General features: G+C 37.7%; 2 protein-coding genes and 1 long non-coding RNA gene across 3 annotated transcripts in view; 1 reads left to right on the top strand and 2 right to left on the bottom strand.

Annotated features, from left to right (window-relative positions):
- Window positions 1–10,591, top strand: part of LOC127952848 (uncharacterized) — a 37,138-nt gene extending 26,547 nt beyond the window's left edge. The window contains exons 2-3 of the long non-coding RNA XR_008153060.1: window positions 9,330–9,486; window positions 9,640–10,591. This is a non-coding gene — a long non-coding RNA (uncharacterized LOC127952848). The remainder of the gene's footprint in view (window positions 1–9,329; window positions 9,487–9,639) is intronic.
- A 1,170-nt stretch (window positions 10,592–11,761) lies between these two features.
- Window positions 11,762–21,265, bottom strand: LOC127952819 (uncharacterized). The gene is made up of 2 exons (XM_052551650.1): window positions 21,041–21,265; window positions 11,762–15,908 (listed from the first exon to the last, which is right to left on the bottom strand). The coding sequence occupies exon 2, from the start codon at window positions 15,281–15,283 to the stop codon at window positions 13,637–13,639; it is 1,647 nt and encodes a 548-aa protein (XP_052407610.1). The 5' UTR covers window positions 15,284–15,908; window positions 21,041–21,265; the 3' UTR covers window positions 11,762–13,636.
- Window positions 21,266–23,785: 2,520 nt separating this feature from the next.
- On the bottom strand, window positions 23,786–27,433 carry LOC127952832 (nuclear factor interleukin-3-regulated protein). The gene is made up of 2 exons (XM_052551673.1): window positions 27,156–27,433; window positions 23,786–26,105 (listed from the first exon to the last, which is right to left on the bottom strand). The coding sequence occupies exon 2, from the start codon at window positions 25,987–25,989 to the stop codon at window positions 24,871–24,873; it is 1,119 nt and encodes a 372-aa protein (XP_052407633.1). The 5' UTR covers window positions 25,990–26,105; window positions 27,156–27,433; the 3' UTR covers window positions 23,786–24,870.
- Between the last annotated feature and the right edge of the window lie 336 nt (window positions 27,434–27,769).

Here is a 27,769-nt window from a genome sequence, read left to right as displayed (position 1 = left end):
GTATTAATACATGTGTAACAGATTTATGTACATTGTTGGTTTCAAAAAATTATGGTTCCATGACATGTGAGATTGTTCAAACTTACGTCAACTACATACTAGAACAAAACATGCTGGCCTGTAGAGATTTTCTTTTCTGGCTAGACCACCTGTAATGTCATTATTACTGTTCGTTAGTAATGCCAATTTTACCATTTTCTTCACTACTTCAGTGTATGAATGTATATTCAAAAATGTATTGTTGAAATAAAATGTTGAATCACATTTTAATCTTTCGTGGTTTATAAAACAATGGGCCTGAGCTCATGAAAAATGTGTTAATGTTATATTTAAAAGAAGCAGTCTCGATTCAGAGTGTTAGATGGATATTTCAAGAAAAAATATTTGTAAAGATCCTCTATATTCACACACACACATTACCCAAAACTGTGTTAAATACTTTAATCGAGCAAATTTAAAGAAATCTGACGTATATTAACACAGTAAAGCAGACAACACAAAGAGCTCGCTAACATTACAGCAGTTCTGTTTGCAAAAAAAAAAAAAATCCAGAGACTGACACGCACAAAACTCTTTACAATCATGCATGACAATACAATACGATTGTGATGTTAAAAATGAAACTGTGGTTCATAACAACACGCACAAATCATGGAAAGATAAAAAGAAAACATTTTAATTCTGCCACAACTAAGGCTCAACTCATTTTTGTTTGGTCTGGTTTCAGAGTTGGACTACTACAGTGAAAAACTTTTTGTACAGTACATATCTTCACAATGGAGTAATGTGGTGTTAAACATTTGGAGCAGTAACAAACACTATTCAACATAAACTAGAACCCAAAACTGTAATGTAACTGTGAGCTAGTTTCACATCATGTAGATTATCTTGGTAATGAAATATCGGCTCACTTGCATTTTCTGGCTAACAACTGAAATGTGGACTAAACCCGTTTTTCAGGCGTCAAGGTTTGGTGAAACATATGTTATAAAATTTAAAAGATGATAAACTATATCAGATGTTCTTAAAAATGTAAACGTCGGACACGACAACTTTGTAAACACGTAATAACTAATATTTTAAGATAGATAAATGTTTAGATATTTTGTGAAAACAAAGAAATAATACAACATTTCAGGGGCCCATGCTGTCGAAGACCATAATTTCACACTGTGTTGTTTTAAAAGTAAAAGTAGATCAATTATAAAGACAGTCATGACAACACGCAGTTCCAGTCGTGTGTGTTTCCCAAATCAAACCTGTTAGTCTGATGAATACCTAAAACATCTAAAACATGCGTTGGTGCAGACCATCTAAAATGGACTAAAACATGCCCCTTTCAATGAATTCTTTCTACATGTGATCTCTGGTTTATTTAGTGTGATGTTTAGAGAAACAGAGAAAGGAAATAGTTCCTGTGGCATCCTTGACTTTTAATGTCTAACATTAGGTAAGTGTAATAGATGGGTTTGTATTAAGTGTAACAGTCAGAACAGAAAATGGCAGGACTCATTTTCAAGTTGAGGTAGTGGCTATTATGTGTCTTTGTGACACTGGTAGACCAGAAAAAGCTCTAAAGTGCATCACAATCTCAGTTTAAACACTCTCTTGACAATCATTTAATCATCTTGTATTCTATTTTGTTCACGTTTTTGCCTGTTTGACCAAACTCGAGGAATAGTCTTTATCTAAAAAAACAATGAAAAAGATACACGGCTGGTGGGCCGGATCGACATTAAAAGTTTTCACAATAATTTAGAAGAGAGGATTTCACTATAAGGTATTTGTTATTCTGATACATATTTCTGTTGTGGAAACATATTTCCTGTATAAAAGAGTATGTCTATAACCTATTCAAGGGCGTTTAGTGCAATCTTATGGATCTTAAACGTAATCACATTACAACAAGGTCACATAGTCCCTCTAGCAAATCCGTCAAAAGTGGAGAAAACAGAAAAATCTTAGCACACAGTAGATGCTAATGCTTCTGACATAAAGCGAGGACACATAGGCCTACTCTTTAATGTCCAGTAGAAATGTTGAAACTAACGAGTACGACAAATAAAAATGTGAACATCATCATCAGCTATATGAACAAGAGCTCTAGATGTAGGGGCAATATTTTTTTGCTGTAGTTATGCTGTAAAAATTCCTATGAACAGGCACTGTATGTTTGACCACAGTCAGAGAAAACTCTTCATCGGAAAACTGCAAAACAGCATGTAAACAGAACAGTCGACTATCTCTGGTAAAAATAAATAAATAAAATAAAATAATATATATTTACAAGTCACACTTTGACAATTTTTGTCTTATGTGCTCATTACAGCTAAAATCCTGTTTTACCAAATGCCATACACACTTTTGCATTTCATAATTCAGTGATTTTTTTAGACAGTTTTGATCCGTATGCAGAAGTTATGTTTGAATTTTTCTATTATATAACCATTACAAAAGTGAGAACATCGTAGTTCTCAAATGTGTCTGTATTACAACAAAAGCCCATCTAACAGATCTGGCAGAAGTGGAGAAACAGATGTTTAGCACATACACACATTGTAGATGCTTACGTACACCAGAGATGTTGCTTTATTTGAGTCAAAGAAGATGGCCATAAGAACTGATAACATTCTTTAATGTTGTTGTGTTTTGTCAAAATAATAAAAAAGTTCGGTCTAATGTTTAATACTTTTTCTTACATGAATAGGATGTGCTCACCCTGCTCTCTTTCCTACGTGAGAGTTAGCATGAACTTACAGGAGTCTTAAAACAAAAACGGCCAAACAAACAAAATGTGAATGGTTTCATCTGCTATCTGAACAAGATGACTTAATCTAGTGGATTAATAAAAAATACCATTTTACAAATCAAACATACATTTTTTTAACAATTGTATTCTGAATTTTATATGCATTGTAAACATTTGCTTTCTTGCTATACTCTCTTTCTTAGTGATTTGGTCACGTGCATACAGGAAAGGTTATGGATAAAATTTATCTCTACACAGGAGTGTGGAAACTTTAACATGCTCAAACTTAAACGAGTGTGCAGCTTTCAGTGGAACCGTTTGATTTGTATTGGTTGTAATAGTTTTAAGTGTAAAACAGCTAGACTTCATTTTTGTGTCGATACTTCATGTGATCACACTTTTTGGACAGACACAAAGTTGCACTAAAAGAAATATCTCGGAGAGAAAAACTGTAACTCAATTTCTTAATATTCATTTATTCCTATTATGATGACACCACACAAAGATCACCTAAAAACGTACAGTCCAACAAACAAATTGTGAACGGCCGTCCAAAATCTTGATATGGCTAAATCTTGAGGTGTAAGAAAAATGTCATTTACAAAACATTGTGATTCTTAGATGTGAAGCACCCTTGACATAATCTGCTGGCATGCAAAAATAGTCATAAATGTTTTAGTACAGCTATCTACACAAATAGTATGAAAACTGTATATTGTGTCACTTGCATAGAAAATTCATTACCAGTTTATCAGAGTCAAAAGGAAATGATGATAATATTTGAAACATCCTTAGCTTGTACATTTCTTTAATTCTGATAATCACAGCTGCTGGTGCTAAATTTTTTTAGTAAACCATTTAACATTACATGATGCCTACAAAATAATCAAATAGTCAAAGTGTATGTTTTCTGTTCTAGGTAAGAACATTTACACCACGTGTTATAGGCCGGGTAAATAATTAGAAAATAGTATTTCTGTCGAATGAGAAAAGTTCAGTCATGCATTTAAGATGTAGAAATGATGTTTTTGCCAAACACATCCAAAGAGTTTCCTACTCGTGCGAAAAAAGCACTTGTGTGCATAAATGATCTAAAGAAACAATGCTGGTCATCAGGTTATTTAAACATTTTTTAAGACAATAGACAGTGTGCCTTGCTTTAGTGACACACAATGTGTAATCTTTTAAACATGTTTAAAATGGTAGGTGTAATTATTTTACTGAGTTTAAGCTAAATGTATATTTGTTCATTTACAGTACACATACTACAGGTTAGATTATTAAATTAAAACATTTCTTACATAACACAAAGTAAAAACAACAAATACGAATTTGCTCATAAATAAAATTTAGTTTACTCAGTTTTACTGTGTGTGTCTGTGTGTGTGTGTGTGTGTGTGTGTGTGTGTGTGTGTGTGTGCGTGTGTGTGTGTGTGTGTGTGTGTGTGTGTGTGTGTGTGTGTGTGGTTCAGGTATACCCCATGTTATGGGGAACAATGATGGCAATATCCAAAATCCTTGGGGTTTGTTTTCGTCCCTGTGAGGAAACAAGTTTATAAATCATACAGAATGAAGGGTTTTTGAAAATCTTAAAATTAACGAAATTTTCTGTAAGGGGTAGGTTTAAGTGTAAGGTTGGTGTATGGTGACGCAAAATACAATTTGTACAGTCTAAAAAAGCATTACGTCTACAGGATGTCCCATAGAACATGGAAAACCAATTTGTGTGTGTGTGTGTGTGTGTGTGTGTGTGTGTGTGTTTAAAGTCGGTTTTAAAATTAGCGTGAGATTTCAACTCCTTTTACACATCACATATTATGGATAGTATTTTCTTAACATTAAGGAATGCCTGTTTGATTTTATTAATTCCAGATAACATTCAATTATTTATCTCTTCAGCGGCTTGGTTAGTTGATGATTTAGATAATTGTCTCTCTCACTCTTTGAAATTCTCACCTGGAAAGACACCAGACATCGTCCTCCTTTTCAAATGTGTTTGTAGACGGGGGGCATGTGGCCTGTCGGTGCCTAGGTATCAACACCATATAGATCAAACAAACATTGATCCTGTCAAGACGTCAAAACCCTCACTTTTGCACAGCCATTTTTTTTTCCCAGGAAGAACCTAAACACCTCCCACTGTCTTTAGGTGTGAACAACAGGCCAGAAAGGAACTTCACAGAAACCCCCCACAGCTCTGGTTACAGATACAACCATCATAAGAAATACCCCACTGGTCTGGTAACAGATACAACCATCATATAGCCAGTAATAAACACAACACAAGTCAAATCTGAGATCTCTTTGATCTTTTGATTTACACACCTCTGCCATGTCAATCAAGGGTCACAGGACCCAGTGGCATGGCAACCGCTTTGACTGACAGGCCTTATAGTCATAAATCAATCCAAACTGACCATGCACACTTCTGACTACCTGTCAATCTACACGGACTGTACGGCCATAAATCAGGCCATAAATCAGGGTAATAAATCATCAAGACTTGAGATAAAGTGTATGATAGGACTACTCCGGACCTTAAAGATTTTTCTGAAGAACGCTGCTCAGTTTAACTGTTCAGAACAAACAAGGGACTCATGCACAACCATCACAAAACAGAAAGACAGTCAAGGATCATCAGGTAACAGAACACAGTACTAAGAACCAAGGGTTCCCAAACTTTTGAGTGGGGTTATTTTAATAATTTCAGCATTTATTTTGTCTTGTGGACTAAATGTTCATATCTTTTATGTACAATATCTTACTCAGGACAGTACTAAATAAAAAATAACATGCATTTAGTATGATCTCTCTTATTTTTTGAAAATTACTCGCATTTTCACAGATTCTGCAAGGGGTGCCCAAACTTTCGATCCCCACTGTGTATATATATATATATATATATATAATATTATGGCTTAGAATGTAGTCTGTCTGTCTCTGTCCTGCTTGAGCAGTCGTTCTGTGCTGTGTGGCACCTGTTGATATTTCAGAAAGTCATGATAAGACAGGAATGTTTCTTTACCAGCCGTTGTTCTGTGTGCAACGTGTGTAACGTGTACGTTTCCTCATTCACACAGAACGCTGCCGTTTATTGGTCAGTCTGCATGTGCCACTCAAAAAATCTGTAATACTACAATTTTAGTCAGACTTGTACAACAGAGTATCAAGTTATAAAGGAGCTGATAAACACAAGTCATTAAGATCTCTGGCCGGCATCCACGCTTCCCCTGCCTCACATGGGCCATCTGACCTAAATTCAGGAGACACGTAGGAAAATGACAACAATAACAACAGCTGGAGTGATATTTCTACAATGAACGCAGACTCACGTGGGCACAGAGCCAATTAGACAATTGAAAAACTGATTTCTGCTCCCTTATGAGACAGCATGCATGCAGTATACTGTATAAACACAGACAATCACACACTGATTGCTGAAAACTCTGTGTGTGTTGTGCAGTCTGACTGAGCTGCTCACAGTTAATGTGTGTTGACTTACTACAGTAAATAAACTGAGCTAGAACCATAAAAGTGTTGAATGGGAACAACAGCAAGGGTTTGATTCATTAGCTAAGCCATATTTAATGTAACTTTCAAGTACACCCTGAACATGCTTTACATTTACATTATGCAATTTTAAAGATTGACATGAAAGAGGAAACCCATTAAAGTTGAAGCACAATAAGAAAGTGCCACAACTTCAAATTACTTAAAGTTTTTAACTTAATAAAAGCAATGCAAATGTTCTTTAAATTGCTTTTTTAATTGTTAAATAAACACTTGTTAAAATGAATGACCTTGCACTCAAAAACTAACTTCTAAATGAATATATCCATAGTCCTAGATTAATGTCAGAGTGGCGTTCATGTCCACACATCACCGAGGATTATGGGTCAGCAGGGACACATGAAGGTGAAAAACAGAAGGTGGGGAATGTTTTTGGCTTCAGGAAGGAAATCGAGCAGGAGGAGATATAGTCCATGCTTTTGTTTTGAATTACATCCAAACACATAAAGCTCTTTCTTTTCACATATTAACCTGTCCTCTCTCAATCTCATTCTCTCAGCAACATTGCCGTCTTTCTTTTTTCTTTTCTTTTTCAATCAGTGTATTTATACTTGCATAATGGAAGAAACTGTTCTTAGTATTAATAGCTCAGTTTCCAGGGAGAGGCAGATTATTTTGATGTGCATTGTGTTTAGACACTGACAGTCAAATGTCTGTATTTAATATGACAAATCTAGAACAGGATCAGTTTAACCAGCTTAACCAGTTTCTTTTTCATCTCACTAAAGCTATAATTAATATTACATAAATCCATATCAAAATACTGGTTCTTACATGTTATAAGACCAAATAACATGCAAAAGTTTGATATCAGAGAAAAATATGTACGTTTCATGCTTTTTAGAGATATGAAAAAGTACCAGAAAAAGAAAATATATTTTATATTAATGATAAATATATAAAATTATTTAATGTATATATTGAATATATATATATATATATATATATATATATATATATATATATATATATATATATATATATAATGTATGTATATATGTGGGTGTGTGTGTGTGTATGTATGTATGCATGTATGTGAATTATATATTGTTTATATTACGATATATCAAATAATACTGAAAAATGTGACAATATATCTACTTATATGATTTGTTGATTTTATATGCAGTACTACACTTCATAATATATAGATGTACATGTAATAAAATATGGTAATGTGTATATAACTATATTTGAACGTGTAATATATGTACACAATTATGAGGAAAATCTATATTGTGATATATTATACATATAATTGTGTACAAACCGAGTTCCAAAAGAGTTGGGACACTGTACAAATTGTGAATAAAAACAGAATGCAATGATGTGGAAGTTTCAAATTGCAATATTTTATTCAGAATACAACATAGATGACTTCAAATGCAAATGCAAATGCTTAAACTGAGAAAAATGTATCATTTTAAGGGAAAAATAAGTTGATTTTAAATTTCATGACATCAACATATCTCACAAGACCATGTTTACCACTGTGTGGCATCCCCTCTTCTTCTTTGGTAGGTCTTCTTTGTCGCATCTTCCTCTTTATTTTGCTCCAAATGTTTTCAATGGGTGAAAGATCTGGACTGTAGGCTGGCCATTTCAGTACCCGGATCCTTCTTCTACACAGCCATGATGTTGTAATTGATGCAGTATGTGGTCTGGCATTGTCATGTTGGAAAATGCAAGGTTTTCCCTGAAAGAGACGATATCTGGATGGGAGCATATGTTGTTCTAGAACTTGGATATAACTTTCAGCATTGATGGTGCCTTTCCAGATGTGTAAGCTGCTCATGCCACACACACTCATGCAACCCCATACCATCAGGGATGCAGGCTTCTGAACTGAGCGCTGATAACAACTTGGGTTGTACTTGTCCTGTTTAGTCCGGATGACATGGCATCCCAGTTTTCCAAAAAACAACTTCAAATTTTGATTTGTCCGACCACAGAACAGTTTTCCACTTTGACACAGTCCATTTTAAATGAGCCTTGGCCCAGAGAAAACACCTGTGCTTCTGGATAATGTTTAGATATGACTTCTTTTTTTACCTGTACAGTATTAAACAGATGCATTGATACGCCTGTTAAACATCTTGTATGTGCATCATTGTAAGTATAGATATTAACATCAATATGGTAATTATTTCCAGTTAATCTGTGTACCACGGTATGTATGTCAAAATACTTTACAGTAGTACACTTATTACATTTATTTGTGGAGTGGAGAAAGTTGTTAACATGCATTGTGTGAAAACCTTTGCATTTTCACACATGAATAAGTGTTAACCAAATGCAAACCATTTGCAAACATTTAAGCCTAACATTTGAATACATATACATTTACATGTATGCATTTTGCAGATGCTTTTATCCAGAGTGACTTGCATTGGATACAAGGTGCATGTTTTATCTGTTCTTGCTATCCGTCAAACCAGTGATTTTTGTGTTCCTAGCACAATACTCTACTGTATGAGTGACAAAATGCTTAAATATGCATTATTATTATTATTAGATGACTAAATAAATGAATTAGTCTTATTTGAAAATATCAATTATGTGCGCTACTGTTCTCTGTAAAATAAATTGGCTGAGGATTTACTATGAAACAATATTCAGTCAGAAATTATTACAAAGAAATGGCAAGTACACTGTAAAAAATGTTTTTGAAGTCATAAATAAAGATTACTTAATTTACATTACAAGACAATACTATTTCATTTATAGTCATTCTACTTCAAACATTTTATTCATTGTTTCCATTTCTTGCCATTTATTGTAGTGCTGTCAAATGATTAATTGCAATTAATCACATCCAAAGTCAGTTTTTGTTCACTGCTGTGTGTGTGCACTTGGACGGGTTAAATGCAGAGCACCAATTCTGAGTATGGGTTACCATACTTGGCAAATGTCACGACTTTAATATAATCTTTCTGTGTGAATAAGTATGCAGCTTGCATTAATAATTTAAAAATCATTTTATTTAAATGTTGGCTTTTGGTGATTTCAGAGGGCACATGGTGTTTCTGCAGACTGTCCATGTGAAGGAAAGCCTGCAGTGGGCCAAAATCCAAATGCACAATATTTCCGTTGTGCAATGGCACAAACACATGCAGCAGTGGCCTGATCTGTCGACCCAGTGCTCTCGGCTGTTCGGAATAAACCAGGTAACCTGAGAAGCCTGTTTTCCCTGAGCTTTCCTCTACAGGACAGGCCTCTCGCTCTCTCTTTTCTGTTTTTCTCCCAATACTTTCACTTTTATGTCTATCACCATCGCTCTTTCTCATTCCTCCCTCCCTTCACTCTGACCTACTTTTCAGCTGACCTGTTTACGCAAGCCTCCATGAGCTCAAAAAGGGGACAAAGGGGAAGCCGAATCCATAGGACTGTGTTACTGTTGGGACTGCTGTTGTTTGGGGATCATTAGCTCTACCATTGCCCCACCTTTCCACCGACACTGGAGCCATTGCACTGGCATTTCAAAGCTCACAAAACAGGTTATGACACTGGCTTCAAAAATAGAGGTTATTATTAATAGTGTTCATGTGAGGCTGCTGGCATTGGTTGCATTGGCCTATTTCACTCAGCACACTTTAGAGGCACGCATTTCTTTCATTCCCAGTATTAACCAGTTGGGTTAAACTTAAATTGGGTTGATATTTATTAGCAATATCTCTTCATATTTATCAACATGATACACTGCAATGTAAGCTTTTATAAAGCAACAAATAATGTGCTTGTGTTTTGACAACTAGCTACAATTCAGGGATTGGTTTTCATCTAAATCACTAAATCTTTTTAACCCATATTACAATATATACTTGCATATATGCTAGTTCTGTGACCGATATATTTTGTTTAACCTTTATATACAGACACCAGTACAATGTTCTATAGTCTTGCCGCATTAAATCTCTGTTATAGACCGAGTGCTCTAGTTCTGCTGTGTTTGTAGTGTTGACCAGGTCAGGGTGTTTCTGATCAGACAGTCTGGTGTCTCAGGAGAGATCTAAATCCCCTCAGTCCAATCCCTCATTCTGTCCCGGTGTTTTCTCGCTCTCCCTCTGTGCCAGACTCATTATTGAATAGACTCTTATGTCAGCTCTGTGTTTGGGACCTGTCTGTCTGCTTCTGTGTCCTCACAAACAAATTGTGTAACATCCTCTTTGTTGAAATGTAATCTGAATGTAATCAGAACAAGGGCTTCGGTGTTATTAAAGTACAATGTATTCAAAGAACACAAGTCGATGAGACCTGTTCTATACGATGCTGCGGGCATTGTACGTTTGTTTCATTCAGCTAAACTAAACCAGAACTCAACACTAGGATTTTTTCATTGTCCTATAGATATAGATACATAAAGAGATTGATATTTAAATAGATTGATAGATAGATTTAGATGCAAATTGATGTATTTCACACACACACACACACCTACGCACAGAATTTTCAGTAACATTGTTTGACGCGTCACATAAAACCAAACGTTTAAGTTTTCAAGCCATTGTAAGTGCTTAACAAACATAATGTATGTATAGTGCAATACAGCACTGGTGTTAAAGGGCAAGTGCAGCTGACCCCAAATTATCTCGCATGTACCTCGGGCTATTGGAGTATTCAGCATACTCTTAATAGATCTGCATAAAAATGCGGATATTTTGTTCTTGGGATGTCTTGACTTCAAACTCACCATGGATTTGGTTTTGGCCTACTTGTGTGGCATTAAAACGAAAAACACCTGAAAGATCTGCTGACCTGTGCATGTACTCATCAGCAGGACAGGACGTTCCATACATGCGTATTTCCACAATGAGAACATGAAGGGACTATAGAAATAAGGGTTTAATACGTATCCTCTACTGGTAGATACCATCACAAAGAGAAAAAAACCGATTGTATCCTGTTTGACAACATAGTTTGTGTGTTTATGTTTACTCTATTCTCAAATACGCACATTGTGTACCACATATCATGTTACATTACGAGCGACTTTCAATGTGAAACGTGTACATATCAGTTCACTGAAAACGAATGCATAACATGTTACTTGCTTAAGCAGCACACAGAGTAACTAGGTCAGTGTTTCATAAGTAAAGTAAGCCTGTGGTAAAGCTAGACTGATGAGTGTCAGTGTGTCAGTATCTCATGATAGGCCAGAGCAAGCTATTCAACACTTCTGCCCTTTCGCAATGTTACACCAGATTAAAACAGATGATATAGGCTGTTTACTGTTACCTTTGTTCACTAATCTTTTTCAGCTTGAGTGAAATTCTTTATACACAGAAGTCAAAACTTCTTTAAACATACTGAAAGATTCACAATTATGTAATCTGATGTCAATAAATTTGATTGAATGAGGCTGTAATTGCATGATGCAAAACCTAATTACATAACTGCAGTTTCTAATTACGTAGGTGGATGAAAAAAGGACGAACACATGAATAATGCAACAACTTTTTATTTTTTGTTGAATTTTTGAAATGCACCCAACCCTAGCACTGAATAATAATGTTATTTACAATATGCATCAATTTCAAAACAGAGCAACAGAACAGCAGTGCCACGGTCTACTCAGTAACACCGAAACAAGCCTCGCTCGCTTTTTTTTTCATTTTCGTTTTGATAAAACCATAAGAAAATAAAACATCACTCAATTTGAAACACACTGAAAGGTCGAAGGGGAATAGGTGACATTATGGTGAGCAATTGCGAAATCACAGCAAACTGGAAGTAAAGGGATAAACAGGACAACACTTGGCCCCCAAAACAGTTTAGTTAAAAAGCAAAATACAGTGTTGTGAGTGGAAAAAGATTTTACATTTATACACAAGTGCCATAAGTTAACATGACATTATTTTGGAAAAAATAAGCTGCAAAATTGAGCTACACCTGGAAAATGTACAAGCATTCTTTTTTAAAGTAAAAAAAAAAATCTCAACAACTTTAATCAAACCTCATTTTTGGCAGGGGCAGGGAAACATATGCAGGTTAGCGGTTAACTAGCGCGGAGTCAGCCAACCGGTTAAAGACCGAAAAAAATTGCAGTGTAAGCTAGCTGAATCACTTAACCAGGGGCCTCAAGGGCAAACGGTCAAGGACACTATGCTAGCAATTATCCATTTATACTGATGTAAGCAGGGTGGAGCTTTCCTGTAAACCCCATGCTAACAAGAGCAGAAGATTCCTTTCCTTTCAGGGTTATGAAGCAAAAAAGTTTTTACTTCAGTTGGTGTAGAAGAAAAACTATAAAAATGGAGGAGGCTACATAAAAGGGAAGCTGGATATGTACTTTTAGGATATGTTAAAGGAAAAAAAATATATTTTTTTTAACGTTAAACACCATGTAATGTTTCAAGATCAGACAATGAGTTATAACTGCAATGGAAACACAATTTAGTATCTATGACATGAAGCTTACATCAACCCACTAATGCATCTGTAAAGGATTTGGGGCATTTTCTAATTTTTTCTATAAAAGGAAAGTTTCAAAAAAATATATTTAATTGCAAATTGTTAAAGTAAAAAAAGGAGTTTATATTAAGTGGCATATCAAACAGAAAACACACTGATATTGTACAGTATTTTTGACAAGGACAAATTCATAAGTCACTGAACTCGCTATTTTTTCATGTAATCTTTTTGTTTTCTTAAAATATATTCATATATAATATTTATATCACATATTATACATTCAAACCAAGTGCCTGATCAAGAAGGAGTGGTAGCTAGGCTGTTTAACGTTGGGAAAGTGATGGGGAGCACTAGTTAGGAAAGCAGAGGTAGGGAGCAGAGACAGGTGTAAACTCAAAGCCATGTTTCTTTGGTCAAGGGACAAGTTCCCTGAATCTTCTGGTGTTTGGTATGTTTAAAAATGGTGCACAGCCAAATGTTCTGTTGTTAAGGTGTGGCCATAAATAAGGATGGGCACTTGAAATTGTCTATTTACAAATATGAATCCATTAAAATGCCTCAGATGTGGTAGATATTGCTTTTGAATTGAATGACATACTTTGACATCTTGCAGCAGCATGGGAACTACAGGTAAGTGCGATCAATAGCATGCCGTCCTATTTCATTCTGTAATAAAAGTGCTGCTCTAACCTTAAGAGGAGGTCAAACAAACATAAAAAACAAACCACAAAAGGTAAATATATACATTATTGTACAATGCAGCAGTCCTGATGATGTCCACTTCTCTTATCTCTAGGCATTCGAACTGGGAATGGGGTGACGGGTACAAGATCAAGGTAGGACCTCAAGATGGGTTTATAAAAAGTCTCTTGGGGCTTTGTATCAAGACCCAAGTGAGTCCCAAGTTCAGTCATGTCTCTTGTTATGGCCGTTACGCATACTTGATTCCTTCTTCCCACATTCGATGCTTCCAGCCGAGGTGTCCTGCTTGTAAAACCCTGGACTTGACTGGCCGCCAGGTTGAGACAAGTCCAGGTAAGGATGCTGAGGTAATGGCTGGGAGTTAGCAGGTGGTGTCGTCGGTGAATCTTGAGACGATGCTCTCCCATCGCTCTGAGCTCTGTGTTTGAGTCTCAATTTGTGGGGTAGGGCAGTGCCTTTGATTTCCGCTTGGCCGTCTTTGCATTGGCTTGGTGAGAAGGAGATCTGGGTCATGAATATGTGAGGATGGTTGCTCCCTGTATCAGAGCAAGAAGAAGAGGGAGACTCATCATCGGTGGAGCCCTCTTTATCAGAGCTGCGGGGATCCCCGTCACTTGAGGAAGAGTCCTTTCCAGAGTGACTCTCGTAGTACTCTTCTTGTCTCAAGCCTCCTTCGTAGGCCAGCACTGGTGGCTCATCATTCTCTAAGGTTCCATTAGAACACTGGTATATCTGTGCTTCATCTCCTTTCTCTGGTCTCATTAGAAGATCTGGGGCAGAAGCATCAACCCTGGGGGTCTGTCGTTGAGCAATGTAAGCTTGCCTGTCGGCTGCTTCCCCATCTGGGTGCTCATAAGGAGGAGAGTCCAAAGTCTTTCTCTCTAGCTGTTTAGACACCTCTGCCAAGCTTCCAGTTGGTCTCTCAATAGGCTGTGTGAGGTTCCGCTGTTCTTTAGGATTAATTTCCTGAGTTTCCACAGGATATGAAGCACTGCTTGAACGGTATAGGATAACACTTCTTTGAGCGGGTTGTGGAGCGACTGAACTTGCAATGGTCTCTTGGCATCGTTGCTTCTGTTGGTTGGCAGAATAACCTGGCTCAAAAGTGTGCTGGTGAAGTACTGCAGGCAACCTAGAATGAATGTTTAGCATGATCTGTGTGGCAGTGCTGTTGACAATGTCCATGTCTAGACCCATCCCCTCCTGCTTGATGTCATACAAAAGTGGCTCTGGGCTGTCCCGAGAGGAGCCATCGGACATATCAGAGAGAGAACCTCGCGGGGAGTACTTTGCCATTTTCACATGCCTGTCCCCTCGAACAGACTGGTCTGTTTCAGAAGAATCAGAGTTCATCATCATCTGAGAAACGCTTGAGTAACCATTAGGGTAGAAACTACTTGTGGTAGAGGAGGACGTGGAGTTTCCCCCAGGACTTCCATTGCCGGCTCCACCAATCTGCTGACTCTTTTCCACATAGGAGGCTGTACTTATCATACCAAACCTGAGCTTAAGTTGTAAAAGCTCAGTTTTCAGACGTACATTTTCATCGTTCAGCACCATAACTCTGTTTTCGAGGATCATGTCATTAAAGCGCCGTTTCTCCCGGGAACGCTTGGCAGCCTCATTGTTCTTGCGTCGCTTTTCCCAGTAAGATGCATCCTTATTGTCATCAGAGATGAACTCACGCTTGCGTCGACAGCTCATGTTGGGCTTTGGTTTGAGAAGGCGGCTCTGGCGAATGTTGCTTTGAGGAGAATGGAGAAGATCACTGTAGTCTAGAAAGCTCTCTGTGTTCTTTAAGGTTTTGCCAGCACTGGAATTTGTTGAAATTTCTAAGCTCTCACTTTCCATTGTTCCTCAATGGGAGCCAGTTTGAGACCTCTGCTTCACCACTGGTAAAATGGAAATAAATGAAGAAACGGGGATGGGGTAAAGGGGGAAAGGTGGTGATGGGAATTCCTGTAGGTTATCCTGACGAATAGTGGACTGGAGAATCTTCAACTAAGTAGCTGGATAATCAAAGACTTTATGAGGTATTTTAGTCCCTGGAAAACTGAACCTCATTGATTTTGTTGATGTGAAGCTCAAGCAAATATCCCTTGATGATCAAGTTTCCTGCTTGGCTAAGAAGAGTAAGAACAGGTGCTCCTCTTAATAAATCTCCTGCATTTAACAAACCTAAAACAACTCTTCTGGCTTGCACACAATGTCTTTCAAAGCCAAACAGGGGAGTGAAAGAGGGCCAATAAAGTCCCAAAGTACAGGAAATGTGACCAAATTTGCTTGAAGGATTCTGACCCCCTTTTCTTTGTTTTCACTTTTATTCCTTTATGAAACGGCTCTATCAAGCCGACAGAGATCCCAGTGCCTTGGGCGTGTTGGAGGATATAGGTCACTCGGTCTGCCCCAGCTTGTCAGCCTCTTGGGGAGGGGTGCTGCTGCTCCCAAAGCCTCCAGCTGGCTGTTCGATGAAAGGCTGCAAACATAAAAGAGAAAAGAAAGACAGATTTGTTAATCCTCGAAAGCTAAAGCAATTCACAGTTTGCCTTTAGCTACTTCAAAGAAATCTTTTAATTTGTTGTGCTTTTTCATGTTTAATGAAACTCTTCATGCTTCTCTGCGTGGCTGGGTAATCGGAAGATTTAGAAGTGGAATGTTCAGTTGTGTCTTTGTCATATCCTCTTGCTTCATTTACTCAACCCTGACAACCACAGAATGTTTTCTGTTGCCCTGCAACTGCCGTCTGACCTGCTTACCATGCTATTGATTTGTCTGTCTGCGACCCTTGACCTTTATTCTCTGGCTATTCACTGGACTCTCATGATGCAAAGAGAAAGAGAGGTTAGGAACACTATCAGTGATTATCCAAGCTGCAATTGTTTTTTGCTGTTGTTTTTTTTTTTGTCACTGAGGATCAACAGCTAAACAGATATTACCTAAAATTAGTTTCCTCATCCTGACACAAGTTAAATATTAGCCTTTGTACAGAGTTTAGTCAAGACTGTTCTGTAAACAGGACTACACATATGGTAAACATTAGCAACGAACACATGATTTGTTTTAACATTTTGAAACCTTATCCTGTATTACATCATCTGCTCTGAGGGAACCAGTGCAAGAGGTTTCTGCTTTTGAAACATTAACTTCAAATATTACAACACATCTCCTCTTGGCTCCACAGTCCAAATGCTCTGGTGCCCCAATATGCAATGGGGTCAAGGAACTGAATTCAAAAACATTAACACTTAATTTTTTAATAACTACTCACTAAAAGGTTTTCAAGGAGAACTTTCGAAACAAGCACGCTTTAGATGAAAAATAAGGAGAAGCCAAGAAAACCTCATAACAATAATTACTATAATGGCAGATAAACCGAGGTCAGGCAAAAGGCAAGCCAGGTTTTATGATCTGCGGATCGAGAGCTTAGCAATATAGGTCAGGCATATCTGGAAAAAGGGGAGAAGGGGAACATTCCATCAACATGAGTTCAGATCCAGGGGTGGTAACTGTTTCAGCCATCTAAAGTGAGTACTAATGGAAAAGCGGAGTCGCCAGTGATGATTAACTCGGCAGCCAGTGGGCAATTCCACATTGCTGAGATCCGATCATGACCTAAACTGAGCACCAACTCCCTATTTCAATGTTACGATGTTGTTCATCTAAAGGTGCCTGATTTCCTTTTTTTTCTACAATAAAACTCAACAAAACTCTCTAATATATTCCTAGCATTTGTTCTATACCAATAAAAGGATACATATAAAGTGACCTATCACAAACTTTAGTTTACACTTAGAGTAAAAGCATTGCTATATTTAGCAGGAGAAGCAACAGTATAAGAGACTCTTAGTTAAGACTATACTTACGTATCTAAAACAGCACCATGACTCTGTAGCATTAAGTATGCCATCTGCATCATAAATTAGGCAGATGAACACAGTGTAATCCCATGATCTGGCTGCCCTTTTTATGGGTTATGTTCTTCTCATCCCAGACATCTGAGGCAACATTACGTAACTACAGACAGCTTAAGCCTCTCCTGATGGCTTCAATCAACACTTTCTGGTTTATTCTGGTAATGCAGTCATTTTCCTCCCTTAATAAGTTGATGTTATGAATGGAAAGCAATTTTTATTAAATGTAAATAATGTTAAACAGTTGAACAGGGGGTCTCATGAACAAATAGACATTAAGTGAGGCACAAAACTATAAAGTCTCCCTGAATGACCCACTGACCTAGAAACAGGGTAGCTAGCAAGAAGAAAACTTTTTTCCGTTGTACTCAAATATAGGTCAGGAGTGAAACAGGAATCACAAGACAGAAAGGGCAAGGGAATTAAAGTGTTTGCTAAAAATAGAGAGGTGACGGATAGATTGAGGATAAACGGAAAGAAGAAGGGTAAAAAAAAAGAAAATTAAGGGAAAAGATTTTGCAGACATTTTGCTGAATGCCAGCTACACAGACACTGCTCTTTCCAAAACACCCTAAAATACCCACATCAAAGATCAGCACCAATTTCCCAATTATTTGAGAAAACTGAATCAAATTTAAACATAATTATAAAAACTGGCATAGTACTTGGTGTTATTCTAGGGTATACTGTCAAATTTGTGAGAAAAATACTTGATTTAGTTCTTACATCAAACCATCTGATTCATTGACTGAATCATTTCAGATTAACAAATGCCAAACATTATCACCTTCAAATGAGCAGAGCACCTTTACTGTGTTATATGTACTTTTGAAGTGTTTTTCAAAACTAAAATGACTAGAATAAAATTTTAAGTATTATAGATGTAAATCCTGTGTCTCTTTCATTCAATCTCTTTCTTTTATAATGTAGGGAAGGGAAGAGACTATTAATAAAAACAGTTAGTGGATGAGTTATTTAGCCTGTCAACCACACCCATGAATCATTAAAGATGCATTCATCTCCACGCATTAGCAACAATGCAACTACTGATGAAATTTTAAGAATGGAGGCACCAACAGCCAAACCATTCTAAAGAATCTGACATGACAAGTCTATATCTGTTATTCAAAACTGCTTTTGATTATCATGTGGCACATGGATTAAAGACATAATTCCTAACAACTGATCTCGCTGGATGAGCTGCAATTAGCTTAAAATGGTTATAAGACTATAAACCGCAATTTAATTTGGCCTATATATGAGCTAGTATATATGGGTTATATTTGTGCATGTGAGCTTTCATCGGGGAAGAAATAGCATGTCTGTCCCACTGTAGTCTTTACTTGGGCGAGGCCTGGAAACTATAATTCAGCTTAAATGTTTTATGTGTCGCTTTACAGCCGTTTTAGTAATGGAAATAATGGGAGAAGGGGGGGGGTGCCGGATTTCATTGTGGCCATGTAACTGACCCTGGGGCAGAATGTAATATTCGGCACGTGGGTTAGGAACCCCCACCCCCCCGGTTCCACTCCTGGGTTTATCTCCTCCAGTCGGAGGAGGGCAGGCCTTGGACAGACAGGGGGAGTTCCAGGCCAACTCTTTCTATAAACACACTCATATCATCCTCTGTTGAAAAAAAGAAATGCTTTGACCAAGTCCATGTGTTCCACCAGTCACATGTGCTCTCTTGCCCCACAAAAAACGAAACGGTAATTTGCCTCTCCCTGTTAGCCACATCGAGACATTAACAACACGTCTCCTCCCTATCTTTCTTTCTCTTTCACTATGAGCAATGTTAAGAAATCCACCAAACTGAATGAATCTTTACTGCTTAAAGAGTACAACAAACTTAGTCACAATCAACACTGTAAACCAACAATGACATTGCACTTAAAAAAATTGCTATTAACAATCTGAAAGATTAATCTCCACAATTTAACAGCTGGCACTAAGGTTTTTATTTTTTTGCATTGTTGCTGAAGCAGGTCCCAATTTGCGAGATTTTGTTGTAAACTAGCAGAATCTTTGTTCTTTGTTATGGCAGAAGGGACAGGCAGGGTGTGTTTTCTTCAGGTTTATGACCTACATTCTGCGCTGGCACACAAAGCAGTTCATCTGATGCCCCCTGATGCCTTAAAGACCCCGCATATTTTGTCATTTATTTGCAACTTCTCATTTCTTACCATTATGTAACTCTCAACACAGCAATGTCAAAAGAAAATGGCAAGTCGTCAAGCAATTCTCACATTCACAAATTTAAGGCTGATATCATGCATGCATGCTATGACTTATTTCGACTTATTTCTGTGGAACTCATATTTGTATACTACATAATACACTTTTTTGAACCTAATATTTGTGATCCAAAACCTTGTGATTAACTATTCTTAACACATTACACTGTGTCACAAGGACCAAAAACAAAAACAAAAAAACCTAACTTAAAAACACAATGATTACACTTGTAAATTACACTGTGTAAACACTAATCAAAGATGAGGAGCTCAATAAATCAGTTTACAACCATCTGCTGGGAAGCTCAGAAGAATAACAATGCAAGGTTCATTGACGCCTATAGCCTAATCATTATATACGCAAATCGCATGCGCATCTCGGCATCTGATCACCAAAATTGGTTTCAGTAACTGTAAATGAAAAAAATGTAAGACTGCATTAAATAGTCGCCATAAGGTAGCAACAGTTTCGTTCATTATCTTATAAATACCGAAACTATTTAATCACTACATTCATAATTATTTGCGTTTAGGGGAACAAACTTAAAAACAGCCAGATTTCTATCAGAAAAAAAAAATGTTACTGGATAGCTAATTCCCACAACGTGTGCCAAGATAAAATATTGATGGATATGCAAGCATTATGCAAGCATTGTATGAAGTTAGACATTTGCATTTTACATGCAACAAAGTAATATTTGATTTCCAGTCTGTATACCAGGAAAGAGTTAACGGCTCTGAGCAGTCTAACGTAAGCACCCGCGGTAACCTTTACCGAGCACGGTTACACGTGACAGCGAGAAGTGTGTCCAGGATTTTTCCTCCCAGAGCGCAGCATTAACCTCGTAACCCAAATGAATTTAGCTGTTCGTGAAGACTTTAATTAAAACGTCATTAAAAAACATTAAACAGCAACCACAAATCATAACATTTCCAGCGATATAATATAGCTTACACGTTAGGGTTTTAATCAAAAAAAAAAAAAACTTTTGTAACTCCGATTCATATACGAATGCACAAATGTTAAAATTACGCAATACTATTTCATTAATAAATGTAAACAAACAATCAGATATGCATACAGAAAACATGATTGTGCATAGCGAATGAATGTGTATGGCAAACATTTTACGGGCATCAAGTGCTAAATGTCCTGTCAACAGTCGCGAGGGGTCCCGGCCTCGCCTTAACATTGCGAACATGCAGATTGAGCAACATCCGAGCCTGGAATGGGGCATGCGTAAAACGCCAAAATAAATGAAACCGTTATCTGTGAGTAAACAGAAGCCGTTGCATTTTAAATATCATAGCTACTTGGATTCATTTCAGTTACCTCGCTTTAATAACCGCGTAATATGTCCGCAAGATCACGCCAGGAGCACGAGCATCACCAGTGCAGTTGTGAGCATGCAGTGTTTGTGTTAGAGTGCACCCAAAAGTAGAAATAAATTGAACATACGTACCGTTTGTGGCTTTTGTGCCTGTATCCAAAATATTTCTGTGGCCTGGTGACTCCTATTAGTCTGTTTGTATCAGCTTCGGTGGCTTGAATAAAAGGCGAAGTGACGCACGCACACGTCCAGTATACGCATGGGTTCTTGTGTTGTGTTGGCGAGGCGCTCCAGTATCCTGCCGCTAGCTGCTTCTGTTTAGAAATGTATGTTAGTAGGTCAGCGGTTGCATAACAGGACGCTCCGGGTGCCTCGTCACGTTTTGTTTCTCTCTTTTGCCCCCACCTACCTCCAGCCCCCCCTCCCATCAGCAAGCCATAATAACTGGGAGGGATCGGGCAGACGGCCAGACCTTCTCAGATATAGGACGGTCATATTCATAACACGGCTGACATTGTGAAAACATGTAGGTATTGAGGTTATGTGACTTACCTTTTAGGATGCAGCTATGAAAATAAACTCTCCTTCACAGTTTTTTTTATTTATTATTATTGTGGTTTCTCATCCAGTTTTTGGTTACGAAATAAATAAAAGCAGAAACAATTGCATTGTGAAGGCTGTGACCCAGTTTATACCAGTTTTCGCCAGTTCATTTTTATTTAGCTTATATGTCTGAGTGAATCCCAGTGACAAGATTTAAGGATAAATTATGTGTGCAGGACTGCCGGAGTCATATCTCAACAAAATTTTCAAACAAAGGTAAATAAATGAATAAATAAATAAAATCCATTAAAAAGAGCATTGGAATACTTTGTGTCCTTATTTTCAGACAATAAAGCACTTTTACCTCTGGTTATTACCTATTACTGTAATGCATCTTGAGATTTTACTTTTGCATTTATGATATTTCTATTGATATTCTGTATTTTACTATATTTAGTAAAAACGTATAGAGGAATTCATGTTCTATTAATTTTCTTTAATTAAAATTACTGTAATAACATAGCAATAAAGCGATATGTTTTTATTTTTAAATTCAACACAAAAAAAAAAAATCCTGCAATACTGAAAAAAGTACTTTACAGATATTTTGTAACATTATGCTAATAATAATAATAATTTGATATTATACAGAATATAATATTAAGCTTTTCCTTGATGGTCATAAAACCTTTATTTATTAAATAAAACAAATGAACAAGTGTTTTTTAATATGACCTGGGGGCTTTCTTGACAGCTTCTGTGAGAATCCCTCTGCTGATCTTAATAGAAGAAAGGGGCTGCCAAGTGTTAGCAATATGTTTTGGAATTTTTCCACCAATCTGAAGCCACCTCATGTGTTTTTTATTATTATTGATAAATAAGAAAGAAAACATGCCTCCCTTTCCTTACTGAATGAAATCACAGACACAATAGTATTGTGAAGATGACCTTGAACTGTGATGTGGCCCGCTGTCCCCTCCCCCCATCAACTTCCCGCCTTCAACCCCCCCAATCCCACCTCACCCAGCATCATCTGGAAGAGGTTTCCATGTCAACCGTCTCATTACGTCAGGCCCAGCCTCCGACTGAATGCATGAGTGATGAAGATCATCCAGTCAGGGGTCAGTGGACCAGTGGAGCAGGGATGCCAGGGAGAGGAATCATGAATGTGTGGACCTGACAGAGCTTTTACGTAAACACTGAAGCTCAGGAAAAGCTTTGTGCCTTGTTTTAGAGATTAGCTCCTTAAATAGACTCTTGCATCTATGTATATGCTCTTATGCCACCATAAAGGTCTCAGCGGAGCTCAGTTCTCAGGGGACTGAGGTGACCTTCATTTGGTGTCAGATGTTTATTCTTAATCTAAAGGAAGTACAGGGAAATGTCAAGGTGAAACTTGATCTTGAATCAGGGGATTTTGTTGTGCTCATCTTTTGCGTGTCATTTAATTCGGGTTGTATTAGTAAGGCTGTGTGTGTGTGTGTGTGTGTGTACACTCTGAATGGATATACTTAAGGACTTGCTGACCTCTTGTGGATTGTGCTAGTTTTGCAAATACAAATTTGGATTATTTAAGCAGTTACGGGCTTATAAAAAAGTAAAAAACGATGTATTATACTTTTATGGGAGCCATTGAATCTTTATTACACAACTTCGAATTATTTTGAGTGCATTTTAAAGTATTATTTAAAGCATTTTAAAAGAAAATGCAATTTCACCTTTTTCTGTTTCAAAATATGATGTTTAATTCAGTGCTACTTGCAATTTCTCTGTTACCGTGAAATTTACTAGCATTTGTTTATTTATTTTTTATGAAACCGTTTCTACATCGTTTCTGTAATTGTTGTCCATACTTAATTATTTTTAAAGCTTTTTTTTTTTTTTTACATTCAACTATATTTCAAGATATATCTTAAAACAGTCCAGAACACAAATAATTGGACTGAATTAGTAACTTTGCATGTGGTTTTTAATTGCAAACCTGCTTCCTCATGAACCTGAGATGGTATATTGACGCATCAACAATGTCATTGCCCCCAGGGCTTTGAATATTTCTGTTATAACTTGATACCAAGCAGAGGTGATAGTCCATGAGAACTGCACTTGTGTACATGTCAAAACACGGTCCTAAGTGATTCTGGGAATTCAGAGATGGTTCTCGCATTTTATTGCAAGAGAATTTGTTTTAAAAAACATGTTGTGAAACCACTGTTGGCTGTCCCTCGAGACAATTAAACATACTTTAAATATTATTAGCTATATACAATTTATATTTGTTGATAGATAGAAATGAAGGTCCACAAATCAAATTTTAGTTGAATAATAAAAGGCAAACAAAGTTAAAATATTTATTCACACAAACATAATGTATATGTACTGTACAAATACACAAGAACTTACAAGACAACAGAACATTTCACCATCACAATGCAAGTAACAGTGTATTCAATTATTAAATCAAATATTCAATTCAATTAAGACATCCTTGTCTGGACAACGGCAGTGATCTGTATGAAAAAATAAAATAAAATAAAAATATTATGCAGTCTTTCAGTGCGGAGTTGCTACTGGTTCATGATAATCAAAATTACCCTTCCTGGTGCTTCCTGTTCGGCTTTAATCGGGATATATGTTGCAAAATGCAATTTCTTATACTTAATTCATAAATCTGTCATACCACAGGAGGAATATTACAGTGTGAAGACTTTCAGGCTCACCGTGCATCTCCTCTCACTTACTGACAAGTGTTTAAGTAGTGTTAGCACGTACTAGAGGAATGACTTTACAACGGAGGATGTTACGCTTTGTTTTACACTTACAGTGACAGACAGGTCTGTGTGTGCAGACATTGTCTAACAGGAGCCTTGGGCGTTTTTTGAGCAAGATCACAGTGTTTGAGGCAAAAGGAGCAACTGAAGGAATTGAGGAGAGGCGTTGTATCTGACGTGTCCCGATGCCGCTGGAATGCTCTTTCATGTTCCTGAATGTAAGATAAAGGAAGGGGGTAAAAAAAATCATTATCCACCTTATTTGTAACGTAAGAGTGGGGTACACAGCTATTTGTTACTTAAACATGCAAGGCTTCCTGTGTCATTTGCTTCCAGTTATTTTAGCAAAGCTGCATGATATTGCAACGTAATTGGTCATTCTTATATTTAGTTAATATTGTGAATTTAAATCGTTTTAATGCTTACTGCACTTTACTCTTATTTTTTCTAATGAACTGGAAATCTTGCACGTTCACGGACAATAGCTTACTTCCACATTGCAAAGTAAGGTGGATATGCAAGTTCTGTTTGGTTATGACTGAGTGTGAAGAGGTAGTGATGCATATTCTGCGTTCTTTCCATTCATAATCTAAGGATGTTCATGAGTTCAACTGAATATTTGCAGTGTTCCAGTGCACTCTTTACAAAGTCTTAATTTGTTTTGGTGAGCAGCTGCTCGGAGAAGAGCTTTTTGAGCTGAGCCACTTCCTCGCTGAGAGAGCTGAGCTGAGACTTGAGCACGCTGTTCTCGGCTTGGTATTGAGATTCGTTTGGCTTCACATTGTGGCTGTAATTCCTGTACTGCTGCTGCTGTGGTGGCATGACTTTTCGGGCATCTTCTCCATCTTGCGGTGTCCAGTAACCCGCTCCTTCAGTTGTCCCTGAAAGACTGTGAACTCTTGGGCCAACAGCGGGCAGCACCGGACTTTGTCGGTCTCCAGAATTGTCACATTCGCCGGCACTTGGAGACTTGAACCTCAGCTTGTGCGGAAGACTCTTCATACTGTCCACCGGCTCCATCCGGTTTGATGTCATGGGGACGTGTCCCATTGCTAAAACATCAGTTGGGGAGTGATGGGACTCGTAAACCAGCTCATCTGATTGATGCGGAGACAACTTTCCATGCTCGCTTAGTCTGTCTTCAAAGAAGACTGGACTTCCAACACTGGAGCCTCCAGGGGTGGAGAAACCGGAGTCTTCTGACATACTGCTGGCTTCTCTGATACTTCGCCCAGATTGTGGTCCACTTTGGGACTGATTTATCAACATTGGACCAGCTTGGGGAGCGCCATCCCCATGTGGAAGGTAGTAATGTGGCGCCGAAGGTTGTGGGATGCAGGTTCCTGTTGTGAGCGGAAGTATAGAAGCATTCGAGGGATCTTTAATGAGGCCGAAGCGAAATTTCAGTGCAAGCAGTTCGGCTCGTAACCTAGCGTTCTCCTCGAGCAGCGCCAGCACGCGGTTTTCCAGAACCATGTCATTTACGCGCCGTTTTTCGCGAGAGCGCTTCGCGGCTTCGTTGTTTTTCTTGCGCTTGTCCCAGTAGCCGTCATCCTTCTTCTCGTGAGGAATAAACTCCCGCTTACGCCTCACAGAGCTGTTGGATGAACTGGTGTCTTTGCGTTTAAGCGCAGATGTTCGACCCAGTAGCGAGCGCGCAAGCAAACTGCTCGAAGTCAGGATGGACACAGCCTCATCGGTGAAAGACACTGTGCTGCTGGGAGCAGTCGCATTCAACACCCTCATCTCCTCAGACGACTCTTCATACATCTTGAGGTTGATGTATTTTTCTTAGGTGTGATGTTAGGAGTTGTGGTTGGTCAGTGTTGTGTTTGAATGTGGTTTCAGGTCAATATCAGATGTTACTGATGCAGCTGTGGCTCCACCTGGTGGCAGAAAGAACAAAGATATCCCGTCAGTTACGTAAGCTCAGTTACAACACGATGTTATGTAACTTTATTACCTCTCAGTGGCAAAGCACAGTACGTTCTTGCTACACCGCATAATATTAGGTTAAGGAGTGTACAGTTATATAGCCTACCCACCTTACGCAAAGTCAACAACAATGAGCATCAACAAATGAACGTTCTCACTGAGTTAGATAAAACCTACATCACTTGAATATCATCACATAGACTAGTTTTTAACAACAGTAAACCTCTACTTCATTTAAACTAGAAATGCCTTCTCTAAGAATTCCCGTGCTGACCTATTTGCGGAACAGCTTGTGCGCGAGCGAGTCTTATCTTCCTGTCCCAGTGAGTCACTTTCATCATGGAATGCCGCCTTACTCAACACACTGTGTTCTGTTGCATCAGTGCAGATTTAAACAATGCTTTATCCAAGACACAGAAAGCTAGAAAGAACCTTTCCTCAAACAAAAATAGAGAATCCACTAACAAAAACTAAATTATTGCATTACACATAATAATCCGACAAAATAAATAGGTAGTTGGGAAATATATATATATATATATATATATATATATATATATATATATATATATATATATATATATATATGTTATAAATGATAATAAATTAGTATATAAATTATATATTTAACTAATATATAAATTATTTAAACAATCCCATGGAAAGCATCTGGACTGCATTGCAAAATTCCCATCCCATTATCGGAGAAAAAAAATCCCTTTGAAGTTGTTTTTTTGGAACATAGTAGGCTGGTTGATTTTAGTTGGTCTAATTGGTCAGATGTGGACCAGTGATGCATCTTTTAATACATGTCCCAAAACTAAGGGATTTTCTAACGGGGATAATGTTCCAACATCTAGGCTACATTTTGTCCAAATGAAAGTCTTAATCTACATATGCCTATTAAAAATAGTTCAACACAAGTCATACAACTTGCACCTGTCGAATACAGACACATGCATGTAAGGTAAACTTTAACAGAGAAATAAAAAGCATATTACCATTATAAATCGTCTGTTCAGAAAGTCTTCAGTTCAAATCGTTTTCAGTGACTTTCGTTCCGAGGTCAATCTTGTTCTTAACCAGAAGAAATCAAACGGTGTTCGGTTTCGCTTTTCGCCGGTTAAAGTCAAACGGACTGTTAGCTCCGTTCAGTCGTTCTGTGTCTGTTTCGTCTCCAACGCGCTCGGCTCCTATTTGTGTGTTTGCTCCATGAGGTTCAGTCGAGGACGCTCCATCACCCCGTCTGAACCACATGTGTGTCAGTGCATGAAAGGGACCGCCCCCTCCGTACGCACGCACGCAGGACCCTCCTCTCCTCTCTAATCTCTCCCTCGTTACAGTTTTCGTCAGAATAATCTTTTCGAAAGCATTAAGTAATATTGCTCAATCTCCCCCCGCCCTCTCCTCTTTCCTCGTGTGTCCTGAAAACCGACTGTTGTCCTCAATAAATGTTCAGGAACTATATTTAGACTAGTGACGCGGGACCAGCATGGCCTTTTTTTTTCGAGATACCACTGAAGTAAATGCTACAACAAGCTCTAAAACACTCAGATTATAATGTTGCATTGATTTAAAAAACAAAAAGGACAAGAACTGCGTGAACTGCTTTAAC

The sequence above is a fragment of the Carassius gibelio genome, chromosome B3 (genome assembly GCF_023724105.1).
Source record: "Carassius gibelio isolate Cgi1373 ecotype wild population from Czech Republic chromosome B3, carGib1.2-hapl.c, whole genome shotgun sequence".
Lineage (NCBI taxonomy): Eukaryota > Metazoa > Chordata > Actinopteri > Cypriniformes > Cyprinidae > Carassius > Carassius gibelio.
This window is presented reverse-complemented; position numbering and strand designations above follow the sequence as displayed.

Bases quoted from the DNA above. Each gene is read 5' to 3' on its own strand.
- LOC127952819 (XM_052551650.1), bottom strand. From the start codon at position 15,283: ATGGAAAGTGAGAGCTTAGAAATTTCAACAAATTCCAGTGCTGGCAAA.
- LOC127952832 (XM_052551673.1), bottom strand. From the start codon at position 25,989: ATGTATGAAGAGTCGTCTGAGGAGATGAGGGTGTTGAATGCGACTGCT.